The 17,430-nt window shown below is 46.7% G+C and overlaps 3 protein-coding genes across 3 annotated transcripts; 2 read left to right on the top strand and 1 right to left on the bottom strand.

The window, feature by feature from the left end:
- Positions 1-115: 115 nt before the first annotated feature.
- LOC119373498 (ras-like GTP-binding protein Rho1) lies at positions 116-619 on the top strand. Its single transcript, XM_037643578.1, has one exon. It carries the CDS (start codon positions 116-118, stop codon positions 617-619), a length of 504 nt encoding a protein of 167 aa, XP_037499506.1.
- A 9,380-nt stretch (positions 620-9,999) lies between these two features.
- Positions 10,000-11,287, top strand: LOC119373410 (ras-like GTP-binding protein Rho1). The gene is made up of 3 exons (XM_037643469.1): positions 10,000-10,157; positions 10,210-10,446; positions 11,251-11,287. The coding sequence occupies exons 1-3, from the start codon at positions 10,000-10,002 to the stop codon at positions 11,285-11,287; spliced, it is 432 nt and encodes a 143-aa protein (XP_037499397.1).
- Positions 11,288-12,219: 932 nt separating this feature from the next.
- LOC119373318 (ras-like GTP-binding protein rhoA) lies at positions 12,220-12,807 on the bottom strand. The gene has a single exon (XM_037643375.2). The coding sequence runs from the start codon at positions 12,805-12,807 to the stop codon at positions 12,220-12,222; it is 588 nt and encodes a 195-aa protein (XP_037499303.2).
- Positions 12,808-17,430: the final 4,623 nt, after the last annotated feature.

Raw genomic sequence — 17,430 nt, 5'->3', positions numbered from 1 at the left:
AATAATGTTTCTAGAAGAGGCGCATAAGACAGAAGAAAGAAAGAAGAAGAAGAAAGAGAGAAGAAACAAACCACCCTAGGAAGCAACGTGTCTATGTTCCCACAGAAGACCACAGATGAGCGCGATCAGAAAGAAACTTGTGATCGTCGGAGATGTTGAGGTCAGCGAGACGCGTAGTCTAAGCGTGTTCAGCGATGGTGAGCTTGCGGAGGACTCTGTGTCCACTGTCTTCGAGAACTACGTCAACACCACCGAGGTCAGGCTTGGCGTGGCCTTGTGGGACACAGCGGGGCAGGAGGACTATGACCGGTTGCGACCTCCGTGGCACCGCGACAGAGACGTGGTCTTGATGTGCTTCAGCATCGACTTGCGAAAGTTCCCGGACAACTCGGAGTCAGGGAGGCGTGAGGTGCGCTACTTCTTGCCTCAGCGTGTACGTCATCCTTGCTGGATGCTGAATCCCCGCAACTTCTCGCTCACGTTACCCGACCCAGCCATGACGAAGCAGAAGCACGCTGCTCATCACGAAGGACGTGCTTTGGCAGAAGAGAACAACGCCTACGGCTCACCTGGCATCCTCCGCCAAGACCAACGATGGTGTGTGGGAGACGTGCGATAGTGCAAAGACGGCAACCTTACACAGTGTAGAGGCCGTAGTAATAATAAATTTATTCTGCGATGTAAAATAAACTTCATCCAGTACCCGGTGAGAAGCCAGATGGAGGTTGGAGGAGCTTCTCTCGCTTCGTTGTCTTAGTCACATTATTTAACATGTGCGATACCAACAACACTAGGTGCGCTACCCTGCGCATTCAGGAAACTTAGGAAGGTTGTTCGTAACCTTGAAAGCAGCTGCAGAGTACTATAACGTCAACCAACAAGAGGTCACTCGCTACAGTTGCCCAGGGTTAAGTTCGCCGTAACTGACGCCTCTGGTTGTCACCATCATCTTTATTGGTCTCGCCCATGTCCGTTGCAGGACAGCGGCCTCTCCCGGTGATCTCCAATTGGGCCTGTCTTGCGCCCGCTGATTCCATTTTATGTCTGCAAAATTTTTTTCAATGTTTCATCACACCAACGAATTCTTTGTAGTCTTCAGCTATGCTGCCCTTTCACTGCGCCCATTTCTGTAGCTGTAATACACAACCGGTTACTGCCCTAAGAATCACACCAGACACACTGGACCTGATCATGTACATTGTCAGGTGCCTGAAATAATTGCACAGTAGCTGTTCTCATGGTTTAACGCGCCACTATGAAACACTACCTGAAGATTTATGTACGTGGTCCTGAATTTGACTGAATAAAATTCGGCAGATCCCACGTACCGTGGGAGTCGATGTTATGCAAAGCATACGGCGGGAAGGTGACTGTGGCGTAATTTTTTTTTACTGAGCGACACGTCACAAAATGACGCTAAAGATTTGTATAATTTTATACGCACACATATATGTTGAAGAGCCGCATATGTGTTATACATGTATAAACCAGTTGTTTACGGTTGGGTAACGCTGCCAACGGCAACGTGGGCATTACCAACACCAGAAGGGGGAAAGCTGATATGTAGTGGCTTATACTTGTCCCTTATGATGGAGAACGCACGCACGTTTCAACGAATCCGTGTGCTGTGTGGAAGAAGTTCTTGACAGTTCTTGAACAAGGTCATCATCACCGTGATCAGTGAGCACCAGCAGCTGGTCATGACTTGTTATAGGATCCAGTCGTGATCGCGGTGACGAGGAGTCAAGTGTAGTGAATCATGTGGTATAGTAGAGCTTTTAGAATTCGTGGATGCCTCGGTCATTTCGTCGACAAATTGTGAGTCGATAGAGCCGGCGACATGTCGGAACCTGAAGACACCCTTCGCGTTGGTGAGGTATAGGCCGTCGAGGCTGGTGGATCTGGATCGTGCTATGTACACCAACATCTGTGGATGGGCTTGTCGTATTCGTAGACTACCTGGGCGTATGTGGCCTACGTTGCTAGTCTACAAAGCGGCTGTCATCAATCTGGCATCATTCTCGGCCAGTATGAGGCCATCGCCAAGCCTCGTAAGAAATGAAGAGGACACTGCGTCATTCTGGTGGACGAAGTGCATTTTACGGTGCGGTGATGTGGATATCATATGTAACTTCCGTTAATGTATTCCTCCGGGGTCGAGCAACGCTTCAATATAGCTTGCTGAATCACAGGAATAAAATTAAATGGTTATTAGACAGCTATAAAAGTGGAGCCAACACTGGAACCACAGACGTTAATCTGATATGACGACTGTATCGTAGTACACATCGTAGGAGTATCATGTAGTGCTCATTGCTTTTTTGTAAAATTAGATAGCAAGCACCATAACCACAACTGATGATGCATCGATATTACTCCTGCGTAGGATGTTTTTCCAAACCAGTTTATAGACCTGGCGTGGCTCAGTGGTAGAATACCTGATTGCCACGCAGAATAATTGGGTTCGATTCCTGCTGGGATCCTAATTTTGATTTTTTCTATTTGTAGTGTTGCAGATGCACGACCGAGTGTGCGCCTGTGAAGGAGGACGAGAAACGACCCGCGTTCTGATTGCGCGAGAGCCTGTGCCGCCTTTTGCCAGCCTTGCACTGTGTTAGCGTACGGTCCCTTTTCGTCACGACCTCATTATACCAATAAACCTCACCACAATTGGTGGAGGTGCTGGGTGGGAGGTGCTGGGAGGTGGTGGGAGCACAACGCAAAGGCACGCAAGGTGAACACGTTGTCGCTTATGCAAGTCGTGTTCTAAAGAAGGCTGAATTAAACTATTCCGTGACAGAGAAGGAGTGCTTGGCGATCATCTGGGCATTGACGAAGTTTCGCCCGTATCTTTACGGCCATCCTTTCGACGTGGTTACAGACCACCACGCTCTATGTTGGCTTTCCACCTTGAAAGACCCGTCGGGACGCCTGGGCCGTTGGGCACTTCGATTGCAGGAATACGACATTCGTGTCGTATATAGTTCCGGTCGGAACCATGCAGATGCTGATGCATTCTTCTCCCGCTCGCCAATAACACCAGACGCGGCTTTTCTGTCACCCCACATTACCACCTTGTCACCACTCAGCGCCAATGACATGCTTTCGAGCAGCGTAAGACCCACACCTTGCCTTGTTGCTCGACTAACCTTACCGATCCGTCTGGTGTCCCTTCGACGAGAGCGCTACGCCGTCAAGCAGTCCACTTCTCCGTGCGAGACAACATTCTGTACCGCCGCAACTACATGCCAGGTGGTCGGCAGTGGCTCCTTGCTGTCCCTAGTCATATGCGCTCTGACATCTGCTCGTAATTCCACGCGGATCCCCAAAGTGCTCACACCGGCGCCCTGAAAACCCATGAAAGGCTCCGTCAGCGAGATCACTGGCGAGGAAATGGTACCGCTTTGTGCAGAAATACGTTCAGTCCTTGCACTACATGCCAACAAAGCAAGACACGTCCGCGACACCTTACTGGCACGTTGCAGCCGCTCCCGTGCCCGGCTCGCCCCTTGACCGCGTGGGTATCGACCTCTACGGCCCCCCTCCCGTACAGTGCTCTGGAAACCGATGGATTATTGTCGGCGTCGATCATCTGATGCGCTACGCTGAGACTGCAGCTCTTCCGGCAGCGACCGCCCGCGAAGTCGCACTTTTCATTCTTCGCAGCTTCATTCTACGCCATGGTGCTCCGTGGGAACTACTCAGTGATAGGGGTCGCGTGTTCCTGTCGGAGGTCATCCAAGCCCTCCTCGCTGAATGCAATATCATTCACCAGAAATCCACCGCCTACCATCCAGAGACAAATGGTCTCACCGAACGGTTCAACCGCACACTGGGCGACATGCTGAGGATATATACCTGCTCAGACCACACCAACTGGACACTGTACTACCTTTTGTTACGTTCGCTTACAACACCGCGACGCAAGCGACTACCGGCTTTTCCCCGTTCTTTCTCGTGTACGGCCGCGAACCTTCCCACCCACTGGACACCATACTCCCGTACCGACCTGATACCTCTGAGTGCACTCCAGTTTCTGAAGTCGCCAGATACGCCGAAGACTGCCGTCAGTTGGCTCGTTCTCTGACAGGTGAAGCACAAGGTCGACAAAAGACGCGACATGACGACGTTCATCACCCAGCCCCTACGTTTCCTCCTGGCTCCCTTGTTTGGCTTTGGTTTTTCTTAACTCTCTCGCATTTAAGTGACCAATGTCTGTTCTCGCCGTTCCTGGGTAGTTATAAACTGTCAATCACCTGTGGCGCATACCCGTGCACCGCGGCCCGTGGCAAACGGGCATGTGCCACACGTGTCTAGTGGAAAGGGTTTGACGACGTACGCGACAGGATTTTCACGTTATTCATGTCATGACCCGACAATCATATTCGTCATTATTCGTCAAATCCTCTTACCCTCCCACACCAATTTTGGTCTATACTAGGTTAAGGAGACGATCATGAGGGCACCCAGACGTAGGCGGCTAGATAGATAGATACGTAGATTGAAACGCTCAAACTACCAGTTCGCTGAGAAATGCTTCGCATTTAAAACAATACAGCTACAGATATATGAAAGCCTTTCGCCTTTCTAAACGCCACTAGACGATGCAAAAGCTCGCTTAAGGGTTGACGCAAGCTTGAGCATTTGCATACGTGTGCAGCCTCTTGTCTCCATTACCTCCACTCATCACTCTGCCTCTTCCTCGCTCTCATGTTCCCTACCCCGCTCTTTCTAACCCTCTATTGCAGAGTAGTAGGCCACAGTGAGATATAGCTTCGGCTCCCAACTCTGCCTATGAATGAATATGGAATGTGTGGTCCAGTGATTACGGCGCTCGGCCGCTGACCAGAAAGATGGGTGTTCGATCCCGCCCGAGGCGGCCACATTTCGATGAAGGCAACATGCTAGAGGCCTGTATCCTTTGATTTAGGTGCGCGTTAAAGATTCCCAGGTGGCTGAAATTCCCGGAGCTACCCACTATAGCGTGCCTCATAATCATACCGCGGCTTTCGCACGTAAAACCTCTAAAATTATTATTAATGAGGACTAACACACTATAATGCCAATGATATGTAGGAGATGTTATTTGTAGTAATTAGGATATAAATGTGAACAAAGTAAAGTGGACGAAAGGATAACTTGCCGCCGGCAGGGACCGGCAGGCTGCGATCGGCGCTGACTAACATTCTTATAGGTTTAAATGCACATATATACCTAATAAAGTGGATGGGGGGATGACCGCCGCCCTAGCTCAGTGATAGCGCATCGGACGCGTTATTCGAAAGTCGTAGGTTCGTTTCCTGCCGGCGGCATGTTATCTCTCCGTTCACTTTACTTTGTTTATATTTATATCCTAATTACTACAAATATCTCCTGTGAATTCCTTGGCATTCTTGGGTGTTAGTCCTCATTAATATGGCGTCTAACAAAGAAAAACTGGCCCTTAAAATCCATCTTAAAACCCTAAAACCAATAAAGCCCTAAAACCATTATTAATTACTTGAGATGTTTGCGCTGATATTGGGCACCGACTAATTACTGCCAGATGAGAATATAATTGAATCGTCGCACAGGTTTCTAGAAGCGAGCATCTGTTTTCATGATTAATGTATTATGATATTAGCGTCATAATATTCTCCAATAGTTAGAAAGTTTCTGAAGAGGATGTGAAGCGCTCTTTACTAATTGCACATACGACGATTAAGAAACAAGCAGCCGATTTGTTGGTGTGCTCTCTGCGGTTTTCGGCATAGCGGTTTTCGCTATGAAAAACACCGTTATGTGGTATTCGGGGTCACTTTTATACACTTTATTTCTTTACGAAGAGATAGAGATAGGCTACTTGAGATACATTCACAGCTAGGGGATTTCAGAGGCAAGGATACTGGCAGAGAACGAAGTTACGGTGGGACCGCTAGCCACTAATAACCACTAGCTTATTCATCCTGTGTCATCCTGTACTCGGTCCCATCGGCGCCTCTGAGCAGTGTGCAGGAAGGTAATGACGAACTGAGCAACTCATTTAAAAATCAATGACTATTGTACATCGAGACTCATCTAAAGTGTGTGCATTAGTTAGGGCATTCACTTTCTTCCCGAGGGTGTAATTGCGGTATCTCCCATGAACACACTATAAATATCGCAAACACACACACACACACACACACACACACACACACACACACACACACACACACGCGCGCGCGCGCGCGCACGCACGCACACGCACACACACACGCGCGCACACACACACGCACAAACACACACACACACGCACACACACGCGCACACGCACGCACGCACGCACGCACGCACACGCACACACACACACGCGCGTACACACACGCACACACACACACACACACGCACTCACGCACGCACGCACGCACACGCACACACACACACACACACACGCACTCACGCACGCACACGCACACACACACGCGCACACACACACGCACAAACACACACGCACGCACGCACGCACACCCACGCACGCACGCACGCACACACACACACACACACACACACACACACACACACGAAATGGTTTGTTGATAGTCTAAAGAATTTTCATGTCATGAGCCAGACGCTTGAGATTGTTGTGATTAGTGATGTATATATTCTTGCGTGTTCTCAAATAAACGTGGTTGGAAGTTAGCGCTTGTGCTGTCTACGTCTCTATCTTTTGTGTCCGTGTTTTATGCGCTACCCAGTCGAAGTTATGCATCATGAGGTAATCTAGTTACGTTGCAGAAGCAAGCCGTACGGGCTTTTTCTGACCTACCCTACAAAGGACATGCGCGTGATCTATTTCTGAAAAATTACAGCATCTCCCGCTAAAGAGAACCATGTGTGGATGCGAAGCAGCGGGGAGATGGTTAGCTTGAGTGGGAGATGTTGTAATTTTTTTTTCTTGCGTTCTCGAGCCTGTACCTTCATCTGGCGTAGAATCAGCACTGTGTTCCATTCTCCATCCAGCTCCCGCTGCGTGGCACTGCCGGCGTCCGAGGTATTCGACTCTAGCAAAGTCGCAAGATCATGTGCGTCTGCGTGTCTGCAGTCCATGCCTTTGGTGTCGTCGTGGGATTCTTCAGCGAGGGAAAGAGAGCACGAGCGTCCCGCGTCTAGAGCCACATAAGCAGAGGCGGCCATCGGCCGCTCGTGCCACGTCAAGACGCCGGAGGCATCGCTGCTGCCTACTCGTCGCAGGAGAGAATGAGGCGCGGGAGAGGGGGAGTGGAGGGGGACAGGGGAGAGAGATGTATGGAGAGGATGTGTGTGGAGAGGGCTTGCGCATGCGCAGTAAGGGTGGTCACCTCCGCACACCGGATTGAACTCCGCCATAAGATGCGTCGCATCTAATATAAAATTACCCGAGTTCACCTACACCTACACGAATATCAGCTTACGAGTTTTTCTAAACGCGAAACGATTGGGGGTACCACTCATATCAGGAACATCGAGGACTTGAAAACCAAGCAATCGTTTCGCGTAAACCGATACACTGAACATTGGGCATTTCCGCGTCCACGCGCAAGCTAGGGTCTTCAAACGCTGTCCTATTGTCTTCCCTCAACGCTAAATAAATATAAACTATATGATGAAAACATGTTTCGCTCCTAAAAACCCATTACTGCAACTGCTATTGTGAGTGTGACCTTTCTTGTGTGCCGTTGGAAAAATATTTTCTCAGCCATTTCGAATCGCTAAATTCTCGTTTTCTTGTTTTCGTTTGCTGGATGCATTTCCTTTTTTTTCAATGTTGCTATAAATGTATGTATTGACCGTTCTTGCCATGTTCCTGCTTGTGTTTTCACGGGCAGGTGGGACTAGTCGAGCTGTCATTATGCAGATTTTATCCTACCAACCTTGTTGTTTATATGCATGTTGTATATTTATTTCGGAAGTTTCTTACACTAGAGTGACGCGACTAAACAGCGTACATGAAACGCAAACCTAAATGTACGCTTTGCGTTTTTGACTTTTTCGGATTTCATGAACTCTTTCGGATTTAATGAAGGGACCGGCTACCAATTTTTATGCTCCCATTTTCTTTAGCGCAACGGAAAGCTCCCCGGTGAGAGTGTCTAATCACGGAACGGTAACGTGGAAAACACCGTTAAGCATTTTAGGGGCGAAGCTCCTTAAGGCGGCACCCGTTCGTCCCTCGTAGTCGTCGTCGTCGTAGTAGCAGTAGTAGTAGTAGTAGTCGTAGTCCGTAACAAGTCTTACGCTTGTACTGGGCAGAATTCACGGAAGATTCACGGTTTACCGATGAACCTCCGCAGCTTCACCCACTCATCATCATTCACTCCGTGGATATGCTGTGATTTTTTAATCAGAATTTTTCCATCTGCGGAGAATATGAAGTCGTAAACACAAGTGACAACCCATGCTGCAAATAGTGAGCGCGAGAACGCTTGGTATTCGAGCGCGGCGTTTTGCTGCGCATGCGTGCACGGCGCGCGCATGCGCCGCGGCTCGACATGTCCACTGTTTACCGCGAAGGAAGCGCTGGTTCTCACCGTGCATCTCCTTTTACCTCGTAAGCAGCACCAAATAGAGCGGGGATAGATAATATACATACTCTAACTTTCAGGACTACTTATGGCGCGCCTGACAGCATGAGACTAGGTGACTATACGTACAGCAAAAAGTGATCGACTGCATATTCCAGCTTCAAGGATCCTCCGCTAGGCTGCTCGAGATACCGGTTTTTCTTACTTTTAAACACGATTGAAAAATATAAATCGCACTCACAACGCGAAAAGGATGCTGGAATATGTCACTATATTTCACTGTCTTCATTTTTACCAGGATCGAATCACACGTTGTGACCAGTTGTCGGTGCCTTTAATAAAGTATTGTTGTGAAGTGCTAAAAAATTAAAGAAAAGTTGTTGTACCCTAGGTTCGTTGGTCGGTGTCTTGTGGCGTGATTTCTCAAACCCACTGCGAGGGATTATCCATACGTCGGGGGGGCAGTATGTTCACTGGTTGATTCCTCAGTACTTATAGGGGGCTCTGTGCACGAGTTCTTCCTCCCCGTGTTCTCGTGCTACCAATTGCAGTTATGTGTGTTCTCAAATGTTCTCAAATCAGCCGATCTGTATGCCCTATTTAAGAACCTCAATTGTTAAAAAAATGTTGTAGGCTTGATATGTCAACTTCACGACCATATCCCTAGAGTTTGTATCGCTCAAGGTAGCACGGCGGGCTTGCTGGTGATTCATAGCATCCAGAGGTATAGCGCATCCAAGACGGGACGAAGCGAAGGACACAACACGATACACAGTGCTAACTTTCAACAAATGACTTTCAACAAATGTGCTCAACAAAACATGCGCTGTTTGTTGAACGTTAGCGCTGTGTATGCGTGTTGCGTGTCTTTAGCTTCATCCCTTCTTGGATGCGCTATACCTTTGGATGCTTTGTATCGCTCGTTGTGTTAATATTGCAAGCTTGCCTCAAATTTTTCGTAGTATGCCGCTATAGTTTTGACGCTCTTTTGCCACATATTATCACATTGAACATTGTCACATAGTATTGATAGTATGGTTTTTGTCCGATGCCGCTGCACTTACTCGATCTCTTATAACTAAAAATTCTCACTTTATAAAACAGCACGTTTTGTTGTTTCATTCCGTTTTATTATTTCTTTTTCCTCTCCAACTTCGTTCTCTTCGAGCAATCGTGCCACTGATAGCAGCAATAAATCCACAAAAACTCAACGTTACTTTTCACCTTTTAAAAATTCCTGTTTGTAAAAATAAACCGGACCACGCATAACAGTTTCTACAGGTATAAATGAGTAATTACTATAGAACGTTGAGCTAAAGCGCTCAGTATGAACCATCGGCTTTCTCATAATGAAAGGTTTCCTAGAAGAAGGATACGAAGAAGAAGAAGAAGAAAACTGCCATGGAAGCAGCGCGTTTCTACTCGGTCGGAAGACCACAGATGACCGCGATCCGAAAAAAGCTGGTCATCGTCGGCGATGGTGAGGGCAGCGAGAGGCGTCCTCCTAAGCGTCTTCGGTGATGGCGAGCTTGCGGATGCCCCTGTGCCTGCCGTCTTGGAGAACAATGACGCCACCATCGACGTCAGGGCAGAGGTGGCCTCATGGGACACAGCGGGGCAGGAGGACTATGACCGGTTGCGGCCACTGTCGCACCTGAAAACTAGGCGCGACCTTGATGTGCTTCAGCATCGACTCGCCCGACTTCCTGCACAAACCGGAGTCGTGGAGGCCGGAGGTCCGCCACTTCTGCGCCAGCGTGTCCGTCATCTTCGCAAAGGTGATGAACCCCGGCTGCCACTTGCCCATACTGGCAGATCCAGCCATGACGAAGCACAAGCACGGTGTTCCTGCGGAAGGGCGTACCACGTCGGTGAAGACCAACGCCAACGACTCACCTGGAGTACAATGCCAAGACCAAGGACGGTGTGCGCGAGGAGATCGATAGTGCAAAGACGGTCACCTTTCCCACGAGTAGAGGCCGTAGTATATTAAATTTATTCCGCAATATAGAATAAACCTCTTCCAGTCTCGGGTGAGAAGCCAGAGGGGGGCTGGAGGAGCTTCTCTCGCTTTTGTGTCTTACTCGTATTAATGTGCGCGCCGCCAACAGCTCTCGGTTCGCTATCACAGTGCCTCCTGGAAATTGAGGAAGGTTTATATGTTATAACGTTGTTGTTGTACCCCAGACAATTAACTTTTGAATTATTCAATTGAAGACAGTTGGTTATATTAAGAAGTTGTAGTGCATGACAATCTCTGACATACACATTTTTTTTAGAAATTAAAAAGTTGCACGTAATTTGAGATATTCATCATCGAATTTTAAGGGCGATATCGAAACTGATCACGCTCAGCGCGCTCGAAACGCGCCCACTCTTTTTCGTCAGACCGGAACTACCCGTGACACGGAGTGACGAAATTTGAATAAAGGCGCGTCGTGGCCGTTTCTTTCCGTGAAAAGTGGCAAGTTATATCGCTTGCGATGGCGGATCGCCTTACCCTTGCGTGCGGTGTTTGGTGCTTATCTGTTTCTGTCGAGCTGTGCAAAGGAAAACCGAAATATCTGCCTTTTCTTCCTCTGGGAAGCATAAAACTCGGGGCCAGCCACTGCGGAGCTTCTTGCAGACAGGCGAAATAGTTTTTCCCGCCTCTTTACAGTTTAAGAAAGGAAGAGACAAGCCCTACACATCGCACCCAAAGAATAAGCTCTCTACTTGTGCCTTCCAGAACGCTTGCCGATTTCCCTGACCAGATTCTGCTTTGACGCACCTTCATTCAAATTTCGTCACTTCCTTGTCACGCGTAGTTCCGGTCTTACGTAACAGAGGCCGCGTAGCCACCGCGCCGGGTGCCATCATTTTTTATATCGGCCTTGGAACTCGCTGATTAATAGTACCTCGAATTACGTGCAACGTTCGTGATTTCGAAAAAATTGGTATGCCATAAATTGGCACGCACTACAACTTTCTAATAAGAATGACTGCCCTCAAGTGAATAATTAAAAAGTTAAATAAGAGGTGTTTGTTAATCGGTCGCGTCAATGTCAATTTAGTTGCGGCAAAGTATTTCAGCCTCGACATAGATTTCTTGTGCGAAAATGACAGCGTCTGAAGGTCACAGAATTTTTATCAAAAATCTGTATTGTCTAGAAAAAAAAAACACCCGGTATAAATACATAAGGGTATCGTATTCACTCACACTGAACTGCGGCGGTCCGGTCAGTATCAAACGCAACGAAACAGCAGCGTACTACGGTAACGAGGCATTCCTTCTTCCTTCACCTTACGGTACGCTTCAGTAGCGTCCCATTTCTGAATTTTATTTGTTTATAGCACGAATGAGTTACGTCCAAACTATTTATTTCTAAACCTAGTCCTTCAGCATGCTAATTAATTTCCTTAATCAGGGCACCATGCGATTCACGGCCGATCCGCCGTGGTGGATTGCGTTAAGTGTCTGAGGAACAACAACAACGTTATAACATATAAACCTTCCTCAATTTCCAGGAGGCACGTGATAGCGAACCGAGAGCTGTTGACGGCGCGCACAATAATACGAGTAAGACAGAAAAGCGAGAGAAGCTCCTCCAGCCCCCCTCTGGCTTCTCACTCGAGACTGGAAGAGGTTTATTCTATATTGCGGAATAAATTGAATATCCCACGGCCTCTACACCTGGGATAGGAGACCGTTTTTGCACTATCGACCACCTCGCGCACACCGTCCTTGGTCTTGGCGGAGTACTCCAGGTGACCCGTAGGCACTGGTCTTCACCGACGTGGTCTTTTCCTCAGGAACACCGTGCTTGTGCTTCGTCATGGCTGGATCTGCCAGCATGGGCAAGTGGTAGCCGGGGTTCATCACCTTTGCAAAGATGACGGACACGCTGGCGCAGAAGTGGCGGACCTCCGGCCTCCACGACTCCGGTTTGTGCAGGAAGTCGGGCGAGTCGATGCTGAAGCACATCAAGGTCGCGCCTATTTTCAGGTTCGACAGTGGCCGCAACCGGTCATAGTCCTCCTGCCCCGCTGTGTCCCATAAGGCCAGCTCAGCCCTGACGTCGATGTTGGCGACATCCAAGACGGCAGGCACAGGGGCATCCGCAAGCTGGCCATCACCGAAGACGCTTAGAGGACGCCTCTCGCTGCCGTCACCATCGCCGACGATGACCAGCTTTTTTCGGATCGCGGTCATCTGTGGTCTTCCGACCGAGTAGAAACGCGTTGCTTCCATGGCAGTTTCTTCTTCTTCTTCTTCTTCGTATCCTTCTTCTAGGAAACCTTTCATTATGAGAAAGTCGATGGTTCATACTGAGCGCTTTAGCTCAACGTTCTACAGTAATTACTCATTTATACCTGTAGAAACTGTTATGCGTGGTCCGGTTTATTTTTACAAACAGGAATTTTTAAAAGGTGAAAAGTAACGTTGAGTTTTTGTGTTTTTATTGCTGCTATCAGTGGCACGATTGCTCGAAGAGAACGAAGTTGGAGAGGAAAATAGAAATAATAAAACGGAATGAAACAACAAAACATGTGCTGTTTTACAAACTGAGAATTTTTAGTTAGATCGAGTAAGTGCAGCGGCATCGGACAGAAACCATACTATCAATGCTATGTCACAATGTTCAATGTGGTAATATGTGCTAAAAAAGCGTCAAAACTAGAGCGGCATATTGCGAAAAATTTTAGGCAAGCTTGCCATATTAACACAACGAGAGATTTAAAGCATCCAAAGGTAGAGCGCATCCAAGAAGGGATGAAGCTAAAGACACGCAACACGCATACACAGCGCTAACGTTCAACAAACAGCGCATGTTTTGTTGAGCACATTCGTTGAAAGTCATTCGTTGAAAGTTAGCGCTGTGTATGTGTGTCCTTCGCTTCGTCGCGTCTTGAATGCGCTCAGTGCTGGGCAGTATCGAAGATACATGTATCTCAGATACTATCTTAGATAATATTTGGGTATTTTGTATCTGTATTGCGATAGGTCTCGCAAGACTATTATCTGTATCTGTATTTCCGATACATTCACTAATGTATCGTGTATCTTAAGATACAAGATACTCCTATAGAACACCACCGTACGAATCAATAATCGCTGGCTCAACTCTGCTTCTCAAGCTGGTACTGGTGCCACTAAACCGACTGAATAAATCTAAGTGCAGTGACATATTGTTATCATTTTGGAAAACGATGATGTGTGCGCGTCCCCGTTGGTGGAGCCGAGCAACATGACAGCGCTCGCGTAGTCTCGACAGAACAAGCGCGCGAACGTCTATGCTTAGCTCACGTGCCTTTCTTTTCTCGATTTTCTTCTTTTCTCGTGTGCCAGTGCCATGATAGGTACCCTTATCCACTGTCCAGCGCCGCGTACCACAATACGTGCGGCGATTATCGCGGAAATTCTGATGCCGCTCCCCTGCGAAGTGCTTCCTTACGAAATCTGAAGCATAGGGTTGCTTTGCGTCTCGTGGCTTTCACACATGACCGATTTGAAGCATCTTGTTTATGTAAGTTCGACTTACATGCGATTGACTTTTGTGGAAATAAGATCTTAACTAAAGCGCCACATGTACCGATGCTAGATCTAATATATGAAGCGTTTACCTAGCAGAAGATATGTTCGTGTACCCTATTTTTTTCTTCCTGCTGTCGATTTAATCCCGGTCGCGGCGGTGGCATTTTCGATGGAGGCGAAAATACTTGAGGCCCGTGTACTTCGATTTACGGGGACGTTAAAGAACTCCAGGTAGTCGACCTTTCCGGAGCCCTCCGCTACGGCGTCCATCATAATCATATAGTGATTTTGTGATGCAAAACTGCAAAAATTATTAAAATTATGCGCAGTTTCCATCGCTGATGAATAGAGGACCACGCGTTCTGCCGATGATCAGAACACCGAAGGCCAACGATATTTATTGCCGCCATTAGTGCACAGCGTTCTTTTGCTTGTACATACATTGAGTTACTTATTTTTCTGGGCAGAAGATTGCCCCATGAGCAGTTTCGTATCTACCAGAGTGACTGCGGCCTTCTTCATCGTCACCACCACGATAAAATACAATAGGTATTAGGTATTTATGGGGTGCACATTTTCTCTCGTTGAAGAAAAATTGTTAAAAGATTGCAAGTTAGTGCGTATATTGATAACGAACGTTTTACGCCAGCAGATAAGTAGAACATGAAAAGTCATTGCACTTTTATGAGCTCTATGCGTATACACAATGCGTCACGAAAAATGTCGCTAGCAGCGTTGTCGCTGCTGTACACCGGTGATACGGTATTGCGCAAACGGTCTTTTACAGACAAGGTAAAACTCCACACCGGTATTTGCGCAATCGTGCGAAGGCTTCTATTGAAGTTCTTGTAATTAGATGGCGACCGGCTAGCTGAGGTTGGCCAGCTGAGCAGCGACTCTCATCAATTACAAAAATGACAAGCAAGAGCCGCTGTCAGTGAAGAGCTGTCCTGTTAAGCAGCCGAAGCAAACTCCAATAAGTTCTGTCGGAAGTTAACTAATGGACTTTGAGCAAGAAGGACAAAACTTTTGAGATACTAACAGACATTTCATTAAAGTAAAACGAAATTGGTCACATTATGGAAATTTTCAAGCAATCCTTTTTGTTCATGGGCGTTTGCTACTGCATTATGGTGGTCTATAACAACAAATTTACGAATGTATCGAAGTATCTTAAGATACTTTTGGCAAGTATCGTATGGGATACAATTATTGCGGTGGTATCTTGTATCTGTATCTCCAATACTTCTTGCCTGGGTATCATTTATCGTATCGCGATACAATTTCAAGGTATCTTTGCCCAGCCCTGGATGCGCTATACCTTGGATGCTATGAACCACCAACAAGCCCGCCGTTCAACCTTGAGCGATACAAACTCTAGGGATATGGTCGTGAAATTGACATATCAAGCCAACTACATTTTTTTAACAATTAGGGTTCTTTAACAGGGCATAAAGATGGGCTGATTTGAGAACACACATAACTGCAATTGGAAGCACGAGAAGACGAGGAGGAAGAACTCTTGCATGGAGTCCCCTATAAGTACTGAGGAACCAACCAGGCAAAGCAATAAGCGGACAGGATTACGACGTGATGTGCTTCTTATGATTTATTGCATGTATATTCGCCCGATATTGGAGTTCGGCTGCGTCTTGTTTTCTGGGGCACCTGCCTACAAACTTCGGCCATTAGTTCTTCTAGAACGCGAATCACTACGTTTATGTCTTAGGCTTCCTAAATTTGTTGCGAATAATATTTTTACAAAGAAGCGCGCCTGCCTTCTCTTCTTACACGCTTTCACATCCTGACAGTACGTACCTTCCTAAAAATATATGCATCACCCCTGAGGAGGTCGCAGTATGTTTTTATTAATCAGCCGATGTCATTTTTTAGCCATCAGTGGTCTCGATTACGGTGTCCACAAGTCATTTTCGCACAAAAACTCTTGGCATCATTACAAGTAAACCTTCGTGAAGTACTTGTGTCGAACAGATCTGTGCACCCAATTAGAATACAATTCGACGACATATTTCCTAAGAAATGCAAAGACTTACCTAATAGATACATAAAGGCCATTTTGGAAGACCATTTGTCAAACTTAGATACAAACATCGTAATAGCTACTGATGCTTCAGTTTGTGAAGAAAAGGCAGGAGTGGGAATTACATCATTATCTTTGGATTGGTCTTTCTCAATTCGTTTGCCTGATTTTACACCTATTTATCAAGCGGAATTACTTGCAATCATCCTAGCTTTACGTAAATTACCCTTATCTATAACAGAAGTAGTCATTTTAACAGACTGTCTGTCTGTTTGTTCTTCATTGACGGCACCTAACATGTCATGTACCTTAGAAATATTTTATTCTCTTGTCCCAAGACCTTTACGTTTTATTCGCTTGGTGTGGGTACCAGGTCACAGAGGTTTAACCCTCGATGAATGTGCGGACGCGCTTGCAGTTGCATCACGCGATGGTCCCATAATTTCTATTTTACCGACGTTGGCCTTTGTCTCTTCAGCGCGATTTGAAAAGTTTGCCACGTCGGTTGACATTGGTAAATCTCTTTTGTCAACATCCGAATTCCTTCACCTTGACTTTTCGTGGAAAAATCGATGGTGCTCCAGCAGAAGGGCAGAAATATCTATCACCAGACTACGATGCCGAGTTCCCCCACTGAACTTTTACCTGCACAGGTCTGGTCTGTCTCAGTCACATTTATGCCACCACTGCAACGAGAGTGAATCTCTGCACCACTTCTTTATAGCATGCAGATTGCACAAAAATCAAAGGAAAAGACTGCTAGAGGAACCCCTCCGAAGGATGGGATTAAATTTATCCCTTCCGATGGTTCTTTCCTTTGGGGCAATTGAATTGGGCCACAGCCACAGGAACGTTTTCGAAGCCGTATGCGATTTTCTACGGGAGACAAAGCGAATTGCTTATTAGGTTATTTAATTTCATTTTATTTTTCATTCATACTGGCTTCAAATATATATATATATATATATATATATATATATATATATATATATATATATATATATATATATATATATATATATATTTTAAATGTTTTTCTAGCCTTGAATATTAGTGTGAGTTCTTCCTTACGTATCCTTATTATAAACATATTTGAAATGTAAAACAATTTTATCTCAAAAATAAGGGTCCGCCCGTTTCATGGCCGATCCCCCACAGTGGGTTGCGCCAGGTTGACAAGGTCCAACCAACCAACCAACCAACCAACCAGCGAACATACTGACGTCCGACTTATGGATAATCCCTCGCAGTGGGTTTGAGAAACCACGCCACAAGGCACTGACCAACGAACAGGGCTGGGCAAAGATACTTTGAAACTGTATCGCGATACGATACAAGATACTCAGGCGAGA

This window comes from Rhipicephalus sanguineus, chromosome 1, assembly GCF_013339695.2.
Source record: "Rhipicephalus sanguineus isolate Rsan-2018 chromosome 1, BIME_Rsan_1.4, whole genome shotgun sequence".
Taxonomy (NCBI): Eukaryota; Metazoa; Arthropoda; class Arachnida; order Ixodida; family Ixodidae; genus Rhipicephalus; species Rhipicephalus sanguineus.
The sequence above is the reverse complement of the archived record's forward strand: the minus strand, read 5'-3'. Positions and strand labels throughout refer to the sequence as shown.